Source organism: Lissotriton helveticus, chromosome 3_1 (assembly GCF_964261635.1).
Source record: "Lissotriton helveticus chromosome 3_1, aLisHel1.1, whole genome shotgun sequence".
Classification (NCBI taxonomy): Eukaryota; Metazoa; Chordata; class Amphibia; order Caudata; family Salamandridae; genus Lissotriton; species Lissotriton helveticus.
The window spans coordinates 815150340-815170091 of NC_136061.1; the positions used below are offsets into that span (position 1 = coordinate 815150340).

Here is a 19752-nt window from a genome sequence, read left to right on the forward strand (position 1 = left end):
TGTAATGCATATGTAAGGTGCATCACATTCTAAAGCCCTGTGCTAGAAAGAGACTTTCCTGCACAGAGAGGGGGGGGGAGTGGAGGTGTTCTAGCATAGGAACACCTCCTAAAAGTGACTGAGTGAAATCTATAATATTTCATTCAGTCACTTTTAGGCCTATGCTACGTCAAAACCCTGCACCTGCTTGAAACAGGTGTAAGGATTGACACAGCTTTGTGAGCATAGAACCCCAAGAGCATTGCTGGAGCTGCGTTGCACTTGGAACGCAAGTCAAGCAATGTACCACCTTCACAACACCAATACATCACATATCTGTGCCGTTTTTGCTCCATAATACACTACATTGTAAATACGGTGCATCCATTGTGCTGATATCACAGTGCACAATAACTGCCATATCTCTGGGAATGTACATCTTATTGTACATCTGCTGATTACTGTTTGAATCTAGTGAGTGCATTACTACACACTAATCAATGAGTCACTTCAAAACTATAACAGGAATGACAGAGTTGGTGGAAGTGTAAGGATAGAGACTGGGGAATTCAAAATATAAAAGGTAAATTTGCAGGTGCATAGAACAGTACATGCATAGTAAATAGGAGTTTGAAGCAGTCCATATACTAAGGCATACTTTGCTCCATAATTACTTGGGTACTGACTGCATGATTTCAGTTCTGCAAAGAGAGTGCATGACTGAATTTATAAAAGGTTCAGTCTTACCATAGTACATATATAAGGAAATACTGCTGAATGGCTCACTACAATATTGAAACAGTAGAGTGAGAGTGATTGTGAATATCTAATGATACAGACTGGACAATTGAATGTATAAAAAACAAATGTGCAGCTACATAGAAGAGTGCATGCATACTCTATACAGGTTGAAATTAGTACATGGCCTAAGTCCTACTTTACACCATGACTACTTGGGTACTGGCTGAATTATTACAATTCTGCAAGGAGAGTGTCTGGCAAAATGTACAGCAGCTTCACGTTTAGAACAGTGTATACATAAACACATACTACTGAATGGCTCACTACAATACTCAAATAGCAGTACCAAAATGTTTGGAGGAAAGTGTAAATATACAGACTAGGCAATTGAAAGTTTAAAAGCCAAGTCTACAGGTGCATAGAAAAGGACATTTATTATTTAATAACCTTCCCAAAGCCCCAAGCGCCAGCGCACCTTTCCGAGGGTAGGATTACGATTTACAAATGCTAGCATTTTTTAAATTAAGAACCATAAAAATAACAAATATTAAACCTTTTTTTTCTTCTAATGATAACGATATTTGTTTTATACGTCTTCTATTTAGATGCTTTTAATCGTGAAAATGCAAAGAACACATTTTACCGAGTAACACTTTTTAAACTCTCCAACGTATGTACATAATAATACCTTATATGTGTTACTATCAAAATCGAAACCTTTACAGCTTCACAGTTTGAAACTTTTACGAACACGTGTAGACGAAAAACAGTTAAAACGTATAAACTGCAAAACGTGCCATCTACATAGGCGGAGCCACATCTTCCTTCCATAGACTACTAAACAACAAAAAACTATATAAACTACACCTACTGTGCAATTAGTTTCGTTTTCCTGAGTTATTTCTGACTCGCCAATCTCTGTTGCAGGTTTGGTTCTCTAGCATTGGATTCTCTTTTTGCGTCAACAAACATATTCCGGAGTTGTAAGTTATTTCAAGATGGCATAGGCATAGTACTTAGTTATAAATTGTGACTATTTGTCAATATTTAAACATTTATATGTAGAAAAAAAATGTATTGCATGTTTTTTGCTTTTTCTCTGTAACGTCAGCAGCTTGTTCTTAGAAACAGATATATTATAACAAATATTACTCCTTTTCTGGCTCCTTTTACCTTATATATAGTGACTATTTATATTATAATATTGATACTGTACTTCGCTCGAGTAGTGTTGCTAACCCGTCGACGTAAACCCTAAACATTTACAATCAACGTGACAATGATACACTTGTTATTATGTTTTCCCCTAGAGATCACATACTGTTAATATGTATATTATAACATTAACAGTCTTAGTGATCCTAGCGGAATTCACAATCCGTCGTCACAAACAATAACGATAAGTAAGCAACATTACCGGCTTGCGGCTTTCAGTCTATTTTCCCCTTGTGATCATAAGCTGTGAGAATATATACATATTATTATTTTCACCGTCATGATCTCAGAGGAGTTTATGACCCGTCGCCACGAAGTTCTAATTTTTTCACCTTCCGGAGAAAAGAAGTTCAGTAAATAATTACCGCTCCAAACTATTTTATTATGGATGTTCTGTTAAATACATAACTTTATTTTCCTTTTCTTTTTACTGTAACAATGGTATCAATCGTTATATTATAATAGATTGTCCTATTGCTGCAGAAGAGGAATGGGAGCGCCATCTGTAATATAATTATCAAATATTTATAAAAACTTGATCAGATATTTTTATATATACTAAAATATAGGTATCATGCATACTTTGTTACTTTAAATATTTAATAAACCCTACATTTCTGAATGTTATTTTCTAATTTCTATTCTTATTTGCGATTCCTATTCACCTTCTCCCTAAAGAATATATAAGACCTGTACCTTATATTATAAGAGTAACATTCTATATCTTCTGTGGTGAGTATGTGATTTATTAGCGGAACAGCATGCAACTTGTAAACACTACGACAGCACGTTTCTGAATTGTACAGAATGCAAATTTTGAAAATAATAATTCATGCATTTCTATTTAGATTTTACTGTTTTATTTGTTCTCTTGATCTGAGATAATGTAGTGCGGGAGTGTTTGCTGTGGCACTTCTATTCTACTTTATCTAAAAGTAACTGATGCCCTCTTACATCAACAAGAATGTGGGGCAACAGTTTTACAAACTGTAGCACAAAAATGAACTATATAGCCACGCTTAACTGATATTTTATGAAATTCCATTTTTAATTGTCACCCCTTTCATATATACTGCGACAGTTTCTGAAGAAAGTTTATTTGTATTTGCTTAATAAAAACTGTTTCAAACCTAGACTGAATTTTTTGCTGCGCAACCACACCTCCCCATCATGACAGTAAACACCACATTATAAGTAAATAGTACTACTAAGAAGTATGTCACCTACAAACTTGTTAAAAGAAAACAGCGCAAGACACTGTTAATTTTCCGCTGTGATTTATACACCACACGGCAATTATATAAATGGCCCTTGAAACAATTATAAAAAATTGTTTACCTCATAATTCCTCTGAACCACCTTATGGGCACTGTACACAGTTAATAGTTTTCCTAACCTGCCCTCTACTACTTTCTTTCCCCATACTCCTTTGCAAAATGCATCACAATATCACTGATAACAATGAACCGTGCCCACCCAATAAGGAGCAAACTTGTGTTCGGAACACTTTAGCCAATAAAATGTCCATCTTGTTCCAAAGACGAGCAAGGAATGACTGCTAAGCCTTCTACTTTTAATACTTTACAGCCAATGAACATTAAACTTCGTAAAGTCCAGTTTGGAGCACGTTACCCTAATACTCCCCGAACAGGAAGGAATCCTTAATAAAACTTTTCCACGAACTTCTTCTACGACTAACGGTTCCTATGAAAAAAATATATATAAATCTCCAGCACCGTAAGTATTTCAATTAGCAACAAATTGTGATGAACTTCTAACCTCTGTACTCACGCAAGTGATTCATGAACTGTTATTATGGTAACAGGCAGAAAAGTAGTGGCTGTACAAAAAACCGTTATATTTACCTTGGATCATCTACAAGACAGAAACGAAACCAAAATACCACATTTGCAACCCCTTTGCACAGTTTTTTTAAATAAAAAGAGGCCCCTGGTTGGGGGGGGGGGGGGTGGAAACCGAGTGGAGGAGAAAGTGGTCCCCGGAACTCCGGGGGGCCATGAGCCCCCCACATACATATAGTTAAAGATCCGGGGGGTAGCAATCCCCGCACAGGGGAGACCCTCTAGGCCCCCCATTATGAAAAATAAATTGCCCCAGAGAATTAACCCCCCCCCCCTGGAGGCTAAATAACAAAAAGCGGGCTTCGCGTTTTTTTTCTTTTTCGCCCAAAACGCATACCCTGCGTTTAAAAAAAAAATATATATATATATCCCGTGTGACATCATATATGGCGCCCCGTACACGTACTCCACGTAAGATTCTAATTGTTCAAAAACATATATTTATGTATTTAATGTACATATTAAGAGAAGACAGTATCTGGGATAATCATAAAAATAGTTTTTTTAAACTTTAAAAAAGCAAATATTACTTTTAAAATCTATTACGGAAATATCGCTCGTACGTCGTAAGAGTAAAGATAGTTTGAAGACTCATACATTTTATAAAACAATATAGCACTGCACACTAAAGAAGAAAAGTCAACACAATTATTGACCCCCTCTCCCAACATTTAAAAGCCCCTAGGGGAGGTGGTAAATTAATCGAGACTCAATACGTTAGTACAGCCTACTGTGCCTACGCTACCAGGAAAACACAACAACAGTACAAAGCCCAGATTTCCATTGTAGTAATTTCTTAGTTGCAGGTCTCATTGTCAGATCGACACACACTCTCTCATGGCTGGTATACACCCACACCAACCTATCCAGCACATCCGTCACTACACACGTGACCCTATGTATAAAAAAGACGGGGCGCACGTGTTCTACGCCATTTTAGAGTTGTTCCCAAAGTACCGAACAAGGGGCCCACTACTACATGCATGGCCTCTTTGCTCACTGAGTTAGTGCTGCCCAAAGCACTGAGCGGGAGAACAACCTGCAATGATAATGATGGGAGCACGAGTATGTCGTTAGCCATATAGATTTACCACCCATGATAAAGGCATAAGCATAATAATGGCTTTCTGGTGACAGACACCAGTCGTAATGGCTGTGGCTTACGTGCTTCAAATTACTTTTTACGTATACGTGTGACCAAGTCTGATAACATCGGAGGCCAAAGACAAACACAGGACATCTCATCGATCATAGACAAGATAGGCGGAGGGTAAAATGAAAGTAACAGGTATAAAAAAAAATGGAGTAAAACTACTAAAATAGCGGAGGATGGAGTATGTAATCAATGTTTGGCGCCTCCGCAATATGATTATTAATATATTACAAAAGTATAGCAGTGATTGACACACACGGCCCGGGAAAATAAAGCGGCAAATTTAATACCTGAAATGAGGACAGCTTTGCTTGGCGAACTTAAAGAAAAAGAAAGAAACATGGTCTTGGAAACAAGGCTGCTCATGCATAGAGAGTACAACTGGTGCACAAAAAAAACCGGAAAGTTTCACATACTATCATAGAAATATAGGGGTATATTATCAAGGACCGGTGTTAAAATTATCGCCGTTTTATCAGCAGGAAACTGCCGATAAAACGGTGATAATGGGCTTGATAATACGCCCTTGTTAATTCCCATAGAAGCCCATGTTAACGTCAGAACATGGGCTTGTATGGAATTAACAAGGGCGGATTATCAAGCCCATTATCGCCACTTTATCGGCAGTTTCCTGCTGATAAAGCGGCGATAATTTTATCGCCCAGGCTTGATAATATGGCCCTGTTTTTTTAGCCCCAATACCCCCACGATCCTCCCCGCGTCCATCGAGAGCCGGCATTGCTTTGTCAGAAAGAGCAACTTACATGCTGCTCTCACTATCAAAAACAAATCTGCTTTCCTACTTGAAAGAGAGAGCAGATTAACTTGCTCTCTCTTTCAAATAGGAAAGCGGTTTGTTGTGGTAAAGTGGGAACAGCGACGCACCCGCCCTACCACAGCAAACAGCAGTGTCCAGGGGGTAGGCACCCCGAGACACTGCAGGAGCCGGCCCTGGGAAGCGGTGGTCCCCATGGACATCAAGAGACCCCCTCCCAACATTAAAAAGCCCCGGGGGGTGCAGGTCCCCGGGACTGAAAGGTCATTTTACATATCACTGCCCCAGGGGCGTGTACAGGGGGAGGGGGAGCTGAAAACATACTTTTTTTTATTTTTAAAACCCTGAGGGGGTGGCGGTCCCCGGGACTGTGGGGGGCCTTAGAAGCCCCCCTTTATGGATAAAAATTCCCCCCGAGATTTGGCCCCCCGGGAGGCTAATTAAGAATAAAACAGTTTTTTTTACCTATACGCGTACCGCCGCAATTTCTTTTTTTGCTTTTTTTTAAATTGGGAGCCTAAAGATCCATGTCAGACCCCCTGAGCAGGCCTAGAAGGTCAGGATCTTTCTACACTGCCCCCTTTCCTTTTTTTTCAACTTTGTTGTACTGTTTTCTTGTGACTCTGTTCTACCTACTCTGTTCTCAGGCTACTTCAGGATCGTTCTTTACCAAACTGTTGCCCATTGACTGAGATTTTCTAAAAGTAAGAGCAGGTTTGGTCGATACTAACCCACCAATCACACGGTCCCTTTGTACCAGACTCCAATTGCGAGTAAATATCCTCCGCAATTCCTGATGTTGTCTACTGAACGTGAGGATTATTCTAGTTTGGACATCAGATTTTGTTGTAACTAGATTCTCACTCTGTGACTTGGGTACAAGTGCCTCGCTCCTGGTTAAACGCTTGGTCTTGTTTATTGCTTCGTCTATAACCCCAGGTGCATAGCCTCTTGCTAAGAAGCGTCTCTTACTGGCCTGTTGGGAAATCTGGCACTCCACCTCCGAGCTGCAAATGCGTCTGATACGTAGCATCTCCCCAAACGGGATGCTGCGTATCAGATGCTGCGGATGGTGACTCGACACATGCAGTACCGTATTGCCCGCTGTGGACTTTCTATACAGTCGGGTTGCCAAAGTGTTACTCTCTACGTACACCTCCACATCAAGAAAGCAAACTGTCTGTGTACTAACTGTAGATGTAAAATTCAGATTTAAACAGTTAGTGTTAAGCTTCTTCACAAACTGCCTGGCACTTGTCTCTGAGCCTCTCCAAATGAAGAATAGATCATCAATAAATCTTAAATAGATCACAACATGATCATCCATCATTTTCCTGTGCTCTCCCTTTAGGATCTGCTCCTCCCACAGCCCCATGTGAAGACAGGAGTAACTGGGGGAGAAGCAGGCCCCCATTGCCACGCCTTTCACCTGGTGATAGATCTGATTGTTAAACAGTAAATAGTTCTGTTATAAACATCCTTTTACCATGGCCACTAACATTTTGTTATGGGGCGCACAATTCATAGGTCTTAGGTTCAAAAAATGCTCTACAGCTCTTATGCCATCACTGTGTCTTATTGAGGTGTACAAAGAAGTCCCGTCCAATGTCATCAACAACATGTCTGAACACCAATCTACTTTCTCAATCTTTCTAAAAAAATCAGAGGTATCTTGGAGAAAAGAATTTAAGCCTTGAACCCATTCCTGCAAGAAATAATCAATATATTTTGAGGTGTTCTCCATGATGCTGTTAAAAGCTGATATTATCGGTCTTCCCGGTGGTTTGGCAGCGCATATTTGTATATTTGGAATCAAATAAAATGTGGGGATCACTGGATGTTCTTTTTTCAAAAAATGATACTTCGCGTCACTCAATAATCCTCCACTCTTCCAGGCCAGGAGTTTTGAATAGTGTTCATTCCATGCCGTTTTTACTACATGTATATTGCTTTTCCTGTAACATGCCTGATCCGATAATTGTATTTCTGACTCTGACATGTAGAGCTGCCGTGGCCATAGGACCACGTTGCCCCCCTTGTCGGCCTGTCTTACAATAATATTAGCATCCGCCCCCGATTTCTTCATCAAATTCTTGTAGCATAGGTTCAGTTTGCTAGTCACATGGTACGTTTTGTTAACAGTTGTATAGTTTTTTTTCAAATCTTGTGTGACCAATTCGTGATAAACATCTAAATTATCATGCAACATGGTAGGATTGAAAATCGATTTAGGTTTGAAAGGTGTTTGCCAAGCTCTTCTGTCTTCTATTTGCATCAAATTATCTGTAGCCACAAAGTCATATATACACTAAAAAAACAAAGGTTTCGGGGACGTTATAGTTAGTTGGACATTTCACTCGTACAAAACCAGAGAATTTCGAACGTTATAGTTAGTAGAGCTAACTATAACTTGCGCCCCCACAATGCACTGCTGATGACGTCACATATTACATCACTCATGACATGGTCAGTGACATCACTGATGATATCACTGATGACATCTCAAATGACATCACTGATGACATCATCCAGTGAATGGTGTTTCTATAAACTTTAAATATATTTTATATATGTTAATGCCAAGGTGTATTGAAGAATGAATTGGTGCATAAGTGTCTGGGTGGAGGATTTAATAGGTGTGTATAAGTGAGTGATTAATTGTGTCTTACTGAATGCATGGGTTAGTGACTATACTGTGTGAATGGCTGTATAGTCTCTCTGTTGTTGTGTAAGCTGCTGCATGGGTTGATGAGTAGGTACATGACTGTCTATGTGAGTTACTTTTGGTTGAAAGAGTATCTGTATGGGTACCTCAGTGTTTGTGTGTGTGGGTGGGTGGGGTGTTTGTGACTTTCTGCCTACATGTGTGAGTGGATAATTTACTGGGTGTATGGATTCAATAGTGCAAGTGGAAATAGCTGTATAGATGTGTGAGTGTATGTATCAGTATGTTGGTGAGTGAATGTATGTCTCAGTGGTATATGAGCGAGTAACTACATATGTGAAAGGCAGTATATGTGAGTGTTGCAGTATATAAATGGCTATATGTGAGAGTGAGCAATTGTGAGAGTGGCTGTATAAATGAGTGTGTGCTTCTGTCAGTTATTGTATAAGACAGTAAGTATATGTTAGTATCTGTATGAATAGGCTAGATAATGAATGTATAACTGTATAGTTGAGTAAATGGCAGTGTTATTGATTCTTTACATGACTAGCTAGATATGTCAATAACTCTATGGATGAGTGACGGTGTATGAGTGTTTGTATAGGTGTATGAGTACATATAATAGTGCTGTATTTTTTGAGTGACGGCATGCATGAGTAACTGTTTGGGTGAATGAATGCATGTGTGTGTATAGCTAGGAATTAGTCAGTGGGTATATAGTAACTGCTATTGGTTTCTCTATGGTTTCAAAAATAGTAGTCTGTATTTTAGAGTGGGTGTATCAAAGGTTATATTAGGGTGTGAGGAGGTGCATCAGATTATCACATTGATGATGTGATCAGTGATATCATTTGAGATGTCATCAGTGATGTCACTGACCATGTAATGATTGATGTAATATGTGACGTCATCAGCAGTGCATTGCGGGGGCGCGAGTTATAGTTAGCTCTACTAACTATAACGTTGGAATTTCTCTGGTTTTGTACGAGTGAAATGTCCAACTAACTACAACGTCCCTGAAACCTTTGGTTTTTTCAGTGAATTTCAATTGTTTTTTAAATGCTAATTCCTCATTATAATTTTCATTAAACCTACAGTTTTTTCAGTGATTTTAAATTATCATTCCATTCCCAACCTGGTGAAAACTGCCGATATCGCCAGATTTCCATCGATAGCTTCCGCAAAACAAATCGCCACAAATGAGAGCAACAACTAACGCTAATGATATGCACAGCAGGCGTTCCCATGCAAAAATAACCTGAAAAAACCACTTCTCAATATTTTCAATGACCAGTCAAATCTGCGATGCGATCCAAAACCGGGCAAAAAGCCGCATTAGCAGTAAGAATTTAACATCTGCCTTTTACTGGTGTAAAGCAGGACGACTACCTACAGTATAAAAGGGGGCCTAGCCCAGAGACACATCTAAAGAACAACACGTCATAGAGCTACTGATCATGCAACTCTGACACCCAAGAAGGCCCATAATACCCACCGCTACCAACCCCAGGACCCCCCCACTGGGCCACACCCACCCCACTACCACCGAGGCAGTGCAGAACAAGACAGCGGACCTTCCCAAACCGATATGGCCCCTCAGCCGCACAATAGCTGAATGTTGGGATATGTGGGAACCAAGTATGTGTGAAGGACCCAAGTCACCCATCAATAACAATGCACACAATGCCAAGTGTAGCAGTGATGTGCTAGACAGACCTCACTATGCAGAGCACAGACTCCTCCATGTGTGCTTGTAGTGTTGTGGACAGTGGACACAACCATGTTACCTCAGGCAGTGGGGAAGATATTGATCATGTAGCAGTGTGTCCCCCCCCGTAAGCGGGAGAGGAAGAGGAGTGGGCTGTTCCAACGTACGCCACTCCAGCATAGGAGTGTGAATAAATAGGCCGGGGCTCTGGGTGTGGTTCACTTCTGGAAAGGCCAACGGGTCTGCCAGAGCGTCGGCCCACACCTTGCCACGAGGCCACCACAATGACCATCGGCCTCCTCGACACAGGACCCTTGTGAACCCAGCGGCACAGCACTGCAGAGGTATGTCTGTACAGACTACTGCCTTCGATGTACACTGCGGACAGCAGGGCTCACAATTCACATCGAGTCTCATCTGCAGATGACACAGTCCAATAGGCAAGAGACATTGCTGCCAGTGCGTCCCGCTCGGACCACGCATCATCGCAGGCTGCGCACACGCTGGTTGCTTCACGTGCCACTAACTCAGCGCACCACAAGTCATCGCCACATAGCCTTATTAAGGCAGAATTCATTAGAAAAAAGACATTGCTACCAGTGCTGTCCGCCCGGACCACGCATCATCGCTCCCTGCGCACACACTGGTTGCTTCAGGTGCCACTAACTGTGCAGCTCAACTCAACGCCACGTGGCTGTGGGCCCTTGCTGGCCGCTGCCTCCTGCCTACACTGCCATCATCAGGGCTCACAATTAAAATTGAGTCTTGATTGGTTCATTGCAGAGTACAGTAGGCAACTAAGTATAACATCCCTAAAACCTACATACTATTCTTTTAGTATCCTTGCTTCAAAACCTTTTTTGATATCAATTATAGCTTTGGTACAATGACCAAATATATCTTGCAAGTCCGAAGGAACTCTGAATGGCAGTCTACACTGCGGACAACAGAGCTCACAGTTCAAATACAGTTTTGATTTATTTATTGCAGGGTGAACTGTACTCTATGTCGTTGAATTTTCTCAAGAGGAAGTGACAAAAATCATTACTCGATGTCTGTGCTGACTACTGCCTTCGATCTACACTGCGGACAGATGGGCTCACAATTCACATCGAGACGCGATTGCAGATGTTGCAGTCCAGTAGGCAAGAGACATTGCTCCCAGTGCGGCCCGCCACACCACGCATCATCGATTGCTGCGGACACGCTGAATGCTTCTGATGCTCCTACCTCAGTGCACCACAACTAATGGACCCTTTATAATACAATTGTTTGTGTATGATTTCAGATCTGCTGCCCCTACCTCAGTGCACCACAACCCTTTCGATAGAATCTTTTCTGTGTTACTTCACATCTGGTGCCCCTCTGTGTGTAATCCGATGATTACTGTTGTACTTGTTGCCAGCACCAACCATTCCCTGAGGGCTGGCTTACACTCACCCCACACGCATCCAGCACAGACATCACTGGATATGTGACCCTGGTAATAAAAAGGAGTCGAGCGCACGTGTCTGTACCCAGTTCCACTATCTATCTAACTGTGTCTGTGTGTTCATTATGTATGCATGAAGCTGCCCCCGGGCCCCACCACATTACATTGTGCTGTGGACAGCGTATGCAACCATGTTACCTCTGGCAGTGTTGAAACTTTGGTTATTTAACTTTGTCTCGGTCATTGTATAAGTACGTAGGTAGAGACTTGATAATTAGAGTACTGCAACAAGAGTGTATAGTGAATTTATAAGTGCGTGGGGATTGGCGGAGTGATTGTATAAGTACATATGTTGGCGCAGCCTAATCCCCGAGCACAAGCTCGGCTCTAATTGCCTGCCCTCCATGTACAAAAACTGAAACGTCAACTCTGCATGGCCCTGTATTGCTACAGATGCAACACTCCACTGAATGTGCAATAAACATTCATATCCAAACAGATGTGTCATGTCGACCATCTTTCCTGTGGGGAAGTATGGATGAATGTAGGGTCAGTGATTCCATGTTGGCCACATTGTGGGACTTGTGTCACAGAGTGACACATTGGCGCTTGCGACCCAGGTGACGGCAGCACTACAACAGGGACACCCTCATCAGTTGATTCCTCATACAACCCAGGACGGAACCACGCCCATAGCTCCGGAGTCATTCTTCACAACCTCACGCAGCACTGGCATAAGCCAGGCAGCCCACTCAGCTTACGCTTACAGGAAGGGTCGACAATGCTACATGGCCCACGTTTTCATTGCAGTGATCTGCTGGTCACAGGCCTAGTTGTCAGTACACCACAGCCACTCCCTCACGGCTGGTACACACCCACACCACACCCATCCAGCACAGGTGTCACAGGACACGTGACCCTGCCAATAAAAAACACTGGGCGCACGTGCTCTAAGCAATTTCAGACTTCCTGGCACCGGAAACACTGCAAAGGGCAGAGGCACACCGCCACAGGATGGTGACTTTTGGGCTACTGAGGTAGGGGCACCGTAAGTGCTGGGCAGCCTGCGATGATGCCCCGTTCCCGGCAGTCCGGACAGGTCAGCTTGTGTGTGCCCTGCTAATTAGGCCTAAGCCATCAAACAGTTAGGGCCTACCGCCATGTGGCGTGGTCTCGCTGGTCACAGAGTGCCACCGCAAGAGCTGAGCAGGTGTGCAGGCTGCAATGATGCGTGGTCTCAATACACCATCCTAGCAATCAAGACCCCATTTAAATTGTAAGCTCGGCTAGACCGCGTGTACGCCACGGCTGAGGAGGTTGCTTCGGCACGTGGTGGACCCTCTTCGACACACGGCGGTGGCGAAAAGTGAGCAGTAAGGCCTGGTTGCGCAGGGGCGGCCAGTCACCTCTAGGCGGTGGGAGTGGATGGTATGCAGCAGCTTGAGTGCGCAGGGGCGGGACAGCGATTAAAGCGTGTGCAGTCGTATGTACTCTGCCATTACTGATTCTATACTATGTTTCAGATGAGTGAGCTGGAGGGTGGCAGTATGTCCCGGCACGCGGTTGGAGACACACCGGTGGCGGAAAGGTGAGCAGTGAGGCCTGGGTGCGGAGGGGAGGGCAGTCACCTTTGGGCGGTGGGAGTGGATGGTGTGCAGCAGCCTGGGGACACAGGGGCGGGACAGCAATGAAGGCATGTGCATTTGTACGTACTCTGCCATTACTGATTCTATACTATGTTTCAGATGAGTGAGCTTGACGGCTGCTGTCTGTCCCGGTACGTGGTTGGAGACACACCAGTGGCGGAAAGGTGAGCCGTGAAGGTTTTGTCCGGAGTGTCTGCACTCACTCTCCTTCCCCATCCCTTCCTTTCTCTCTCTCACACTTTCTATCTCTCTTCCTCTCTCTCACTCTTTCTCTTTCTTCCTCTCCCTCACTCTTTCTTTCTTTCTTTCTCCCTCTCTCTCTTTTTTTCTTTGTCTCTTCCTCTCTCTCACTCTTTCTCTCTCTCTCTTCATCTCTCTCTCTTTCTCTCTGTCTTCCTCACTCACTCTTTCTTTCTTTATCTTTCTCTTCCTCTTTCTCTATTTCTCTCTCTCTCTCCTTTGATGGGCGCATAGCGCACAATCTTATCTTGCTTTTTGTCTTGCAGGCTGTGATTCACAGATTGCAGACCCCACCAGAAACAGGCCTCCCGCCATGTGGTGTTGACTTCAGTTCCACTGAGTTAGTGCCACCAGAGCTCAGCGGGTGTACAGGCTGCGAAGATGCGTGGCCTCGATACACCATCCTAGCAATCAAGACCCCATTTGAATTGTGAGCTCACTCAGCTAGACCGCTTGTACGCCATTGCTGAGGTGGTTGCTTCAGCACGTGGTGGACCCTCTTCGACACACGGCGGGGGCGAAAGGTGAGCAGTGAGGCCTTGGTGCGCAGGGGCGTGCAGTCACCTCTGGGCTGTGGGAGTGGATGGTGTGCAGCAGCCTCGGTGCGCAGGGGCGGGACAGCGATAAAAGCATGTGAGGTCGTATGCACTGTACCATTACTAACTCTATACTATGTTACAGATGAGTGAGCTGGAGGGCGGCAGTATGTTCCGGCACGTGGTTGGAAACACACCGGTGGCGGAAAGGTGAGCTCTGAGGGTTTTGTCTGCAGTGTCGGAACTTATTCTCCTTCTCCATCTCTTCCTTTCTCTCTCTCACACTTTTTCTCTCTCTTCTTCTCTCTCTGTTCCTCTCTCACACACTTTCTCTCTTCCTCTCTCACCCTTTCTCCCTCTCTTCCTCTCTCTCTCTCACTCTTTCTCTCTCATTCTTTTGAGAGCATAACACACAATCTTATCTTACTTTTTGTCTTCCAGGTTGTGATTTACAGATTGGCAAGGGATGATGACACACCATGGCTGTACCTACTTTTATTTTGTTGTTTTGTGTAAATAAAATGTTTTATATGTAAATCCATAGATGACTATGATTCTCATTTTTCCAACCTCACATGCATCTTGAATTTTATAATTGTACGACATCAGCCGATGTGCTACCTTACACATTTCAAAAGATTGCAATCACATTTATGTGTGTAGGGGTGGACGGGGGTGGAGGTCACCACTCCAAACAACAGTAACATTAATTTTCATTAATTTTCAATAAATTCTTTTTAAAAGGGGGAAGGCGCTGCATGGCCCCCCTCCCAGACCATTTCTGGCACCGGGGACCCCATCCACCAGGGCCTGCCCACTCTGTTGGGGACCGAGGCAGCCCCAATGTCCCCATGGGTCCACCGGCTCCTGACTCCTACGGAAACCAGCATTGCTTTTGAGCAACAGGAGCTGATAACATGCACATTGCCTGGATACCCTCATGCGTGATAAGCCGCGCTATATAAATATACAAACTTTAACAGTAATCTGAGACCAGCAGTGCTTGCTTGATTTTGAGCTAGTTCATCACAGTGGAGAGCATCTTTTCTCCATCTTGGTAACCTAGCTTCATACAGAAACATTACACACTTTCTCTCAAACCAAAACACAGTTATCCTAGTGAAACATTTTACAAAGTAGCCTTTGGACAGTGTGAACTTGGCGGGCCTCCTCTTTGCTGAAAACAACTCCAGAGGGTGCTGGACCCAGGGGTGAAGCTAATTCTCTAAATCAGCTCTAGGTACAAAATCAACTGCAACCTCCACCACTGCATTGCCTTCTGGTGCCACAAAGGACCAAGTTTAAGATCCTCACACTTGTTCATAATGTAGATTAGGATGAAAGGCCTCAAGAAAAGTTCCTTTGCAAAACAATCCTTTCAGCCTTAATCCAGCAACGTTGTCACTGAGAATTAAGATAGTTAAGTCAGGAGAGGGGTACTACTATAATAATTAAGCTTTAAACATTTCTCTATAAGAGTGTTGTATAAAGAATAAGGACTATTAAAAAAACGAGAAGATAAGTATATACAGGTAAGTAGAGATCTACTATTCTGTACTCCAAATCTATATACCTTGAAGATATCTCAAGGTCTAGGAATGTGTTGCTCTGAATTGCAACGACTTTCCCTCCTGAAGTTGTGTCAAATTATCGCCGGAAAAAATAAATTGAGTACCACATTTGGAAGTATATACATCGTCAAGGTACGTAGATGTGGAGTTAAGAACAGTAAATTGGTATCTATATATAGTTCCCTTACCTCCATTGTGTCAGTCGATATTCAGGGGTTGATAGTTTTGTTGTCGATACTCTGACATACACCCTTGGTTCTAGAGGCCATGTTCAGTGCACAAGGTTGTAGAACCATCTGCCTTTGTATCTTATAGAAGTTTAGGATGATACACATACTAGGAAGGTGGTAGGGGCAGTATATTTCCACCAAGCCGATCGACAGTAGGTCTACAATAACTGAAAAGGAACCGGATGCCGCTGCCCGCCAGTATTTCCTGTATAACATCCGATCATCTTCGACTGCAGGCCTAACCCGTGAAGCTGCCATGGCAGAATGTACAGTGTGGCATTCTCAGACTGACTTAAGCCAACACTCTTTTGCGATCAAACCTCAAAATACAAGACTCTGTTATGGCAACTTTAGTCCTACTTCTGCGTCTGATACTGAAAAGTCTTACCTTGTCGATGCCCCAAATGAACACATTTACGCGGGCCACCCCTCGCAAAAAAGAATACTGACACATGGCACTTCTGGGTTTACAAAAAACACTGAATAATCCAGGTGCCCCTGGCATGAACTTTGCCCTGAAAGAAGGTGTTTGATATTACCAGGAAGAGGTAAAGATCACAACTTACTTGGACAGCCTGCTTGGCCAACGCCGAGCGTAGCGGTCACATTGTCTGAACAGCATCCGTACACAGTCCAGGTGCAGTGTGGAGCCAGCGAGGGAGGAGGAGTTGTGGTGGCACCTGAAATAAATACAAACAAATGAAAAAAAACACCCTGCAACTCAAACATTCAGACACCAAGGAACCCTAGAGAAATCTTTAATGTGCCATAACTGGAAGGATACTATGGCTTATGTTATGAACATTCATAAACCACACTTCTGACCATTAGCACTGCCCTTATGGTGCGAGGGAAGTCTGGGATGTGTGCAAGCGGGTCCACATGTGTCCTTACAGACCTGGGTCTGATTTAGTGATGACTATGCCACCCAAAAGCCTCTTTGTTTTCACATCAATTTCATCCCCATTAAAAATTCACCGACATAATAAAACCAAAACAAAATATAAACCTGCAGCGCCAGGGTAATATTGTGTATGGATTTACCTAAAATTTACAATAAAAAAATATAAAGAGATTTCAAGTGCAAAATGTAAATGCAACTCCATCCCACCGCCGAACCCCCCATCGCAAGATAAAAAGAATTGCATGATAAACATCTTCATCACATTCACAATGTAGGTCTATTAGTATCACAAATTTATTGTGGCAAACCCTTCCTCGCAAGTTTACCGCATTTCAACCACCCAAATGTCGACATACCACGCTGCTGTACTACTCATGAAACAAAAACATGATCACCCCGCCCTAACCTTGATGAACTTCTATTGACTCCGTCTACAGACCCGCACACTAATAAAGATAAAATACGAAAAGAAGAGTTCCTACTTACTAGTCAGCGTAGAAAGCGATTCAAGACTTGAAAGTGCCATACAAATGGCAATACAATTTGCCCATCACTGAAGTTCCTCATCCAACCTGTCTCGCCAATTTAACTCTCAGCAAGCTCCAACCCCAACTATTTTGTTCTGCTGTACCCCTGTGGTTAGTGATACACTGTTTTTGGAGGCTTGGTCCATAACTAACACATCACTTAATTCCATATTTAAAGTAAAGTACAAGAGCAAAGCTGGAGCCACAGACTTAACTAAGCTTATGGTATTGCAGTAGGTTGGGGAATATTTAGGCCTATGATGCTGGCGGTGTTTACCTGCCGGCAATGTCTGTTTAGCTCTTCATCAATATTTACAACTGCCTTATTGAGCATTCTTTTACCATGATATGTATGATCTAGGTTATAGTTCCAGAAGCTTTCCATGCGAATCCACTCAGTTGGATTTCATGTTACATGTATTCATTAAGCCAGCTAGTGACTGCAAAACAACTCGACCTTTAATGAAACCAATTATTGACACCTGTTGGACGAAATGCAGTTAAAAAGTCCCAGTTCTCTTCTTGTATTACACGGTGGCAGTTGCCACTAAGTAGTTATGGTTCTGAGGCACTTTCCATTGAAAGGGCATTTTTTGGCTTGCCAATACCTTTTGACCCTGTTGATGGATCTGAAAGAAATTGAGCTTATTTGGGTTAAGACTGGAATGCCAAAATGCCAAAAGTGCAGCAGATTTTTTGCACGGGATAAAAGGGAGGGAGGGAGGGGAAAAAAATATTTTTCATTTTGCCTCCCATAGGGAATTTTTCTCATGCCCACAGGCCTCAGCCTGTACTGCTGCACAGATGTACACCAAACTTGGCATGTAACTAGAACTTTACTGAGATTGTGCTTTTGTTTGGTATAAATCCATCAACTAGTTGCTGAGCAGGCAGTTCTGACATTGTAACTCGCGAGTCAAGAATCACAAATCTTGTCGATAACATTTCAAATGTTTTAAGTAAATGTGATTGGATGGATACGGGCTCTTAAAATTATTTTTGAAACCATCTTGAACATCTAATATTGGAACTGGCTCGTGAGTTTCGCACTGTAGGAAAACAAATACACACCCACGGGGTGCCACTCCAAGAGGTAGTGACAGGCCCCAGAGAAATGCCACAGGGTAGTTCGAGAAGTGTAAAACTAAAGTAACACAACAGAAAACGTCTTGTGACTAGTGAGTCATAAGGGAATAGAGAGCACCCATTTTAGGTGCCAGAATTTACCGACATCTCGTGAGCGACTTGTGAGAATCACTTCTGATTCAAACTTTCAGAAAATGTAAAATAAACACACAATCAAAGTCAGACACTACAAGGAGTGTCTGAGGGGTATGGATGCAAGCCATGTTCCCTATCACTAGTGTAGGCAGCCAGAACTATTTGATGGCAGGACCGCAGGAGGTACGTGTCAGGGTGGGCCACACGCCAGGCCTAGTAGGAAAGCACTGCTGTGCACTGCCAAAAAACCATGAGCGGGGGCAGGAGCTTAGGGGTGGACCTTGTCACAACTCTTGTTGCACACAGCCCAAGGCCAAGACACAAACCACATGCCATAACGTGTGTCGACGGCCAAGTTCAAAATGCCAATTTACTCAAAACACCAATGTGCTAAACGCAGTGATACTCAAAGTGCGGCCCTCCTGACCTTTACATATGGCCCCTGGTGATGGATTCAACCCAGATCAGTGACGAGGGTGAGCGTCTGAAAAGTTCCAGCGCTCAGTCCAACGTCTCCTTGTATTTGTTTTGAATATCAGCACAGAGCAGCTGTTTACTTGAGGGAGAACTAATATTCCCAAAGAAGTTAATTAAAGGGGCAAGCATTTAAATCCTACTAAAAAAACGTATTAACTAAAGTAAAAGACAAGAAGTAAAGGTGTCCTGCACCACTTAATTTTAGGAACACTTTGTTTTTTTAAGATATCGTGCAACAAATGTGAAAATAATGTGATAGTCTCTACAAAAATTCCCAAAAGGGTATTTCTTTAACATACACAGGCGCTTCACCTAAGTATTCAGTGCACTGCGCAGGGGTGTAACACAGGCCGACGCAGCCCCCGCAGTGCGGGGGAGTCTCTAGCTCCCTCGGCACTGCACTGTGGCCGGAGAGCTCCTGATTGAGCCCGGAGGGGGCCCCTCTAAGTACTGTGCAGGGAGGCCCCCTCACTTTTCTTTACGCCAGTGGCACTGCGATGTATTTTCTTAAGTGATAGTTTGCAAACATTAATGCTTCTGCCAACCCTGGCAACAACGCAAATAGTGAACTAAGAGGTAAGTCGGTTGTTATGTCTACTGTCTGACTGACGTGGGTTGCTGGACAACATCTGGCACTCTGATGGCATCAATGCGGCCCTCGGTCACAGGACAGGCCAAACTTTTTGACACCCTGTAAAAATGTCCTATAATAATTAACAACCAATTAATAAATAATTAATAAAAAAATGAAGTTCCACAATTAACAATATAAAATAGAAATTAACTAAATATTAATTAATAAAATATATAAATAAATAAATTATAATTAAATTACTTCCCACCCTACTCCCCTATCAACCCACAACCCGC

The 19752-nt window shown here is 43.0% G+C and overlaps 1 protein-coding gene across 5 annotated transcripts in view; it reads right to left on the reverse strand.

Annotated features, from left to right (window-relative positions):
- The window catches only part of LOC144822995 (3-galactosyl-N-acetylglucosaminide 4-alpha-L-fucosyltransferase FUT3-like), a 1018227-nt gene that overhangs the window by 854076 nt on the left and 144399 nt on the right, over nucleotides 1-19752 (reverse strand). For all 5 annotated transcript variants that reach the window (XM_078681091.1, XM_078681090.1, XM_078681093.1 and 2 more), the window contains exon 3: nucleotides 16320-16433. In XM_078681091.1, coding sequence (XP_078537217.1) covers nucleotides 16320-16433 — 114 coding nt within the window. The remainder of the gene's footprint in view (nucleotides 1-16319; nucleotides 16434-19752) is intronic.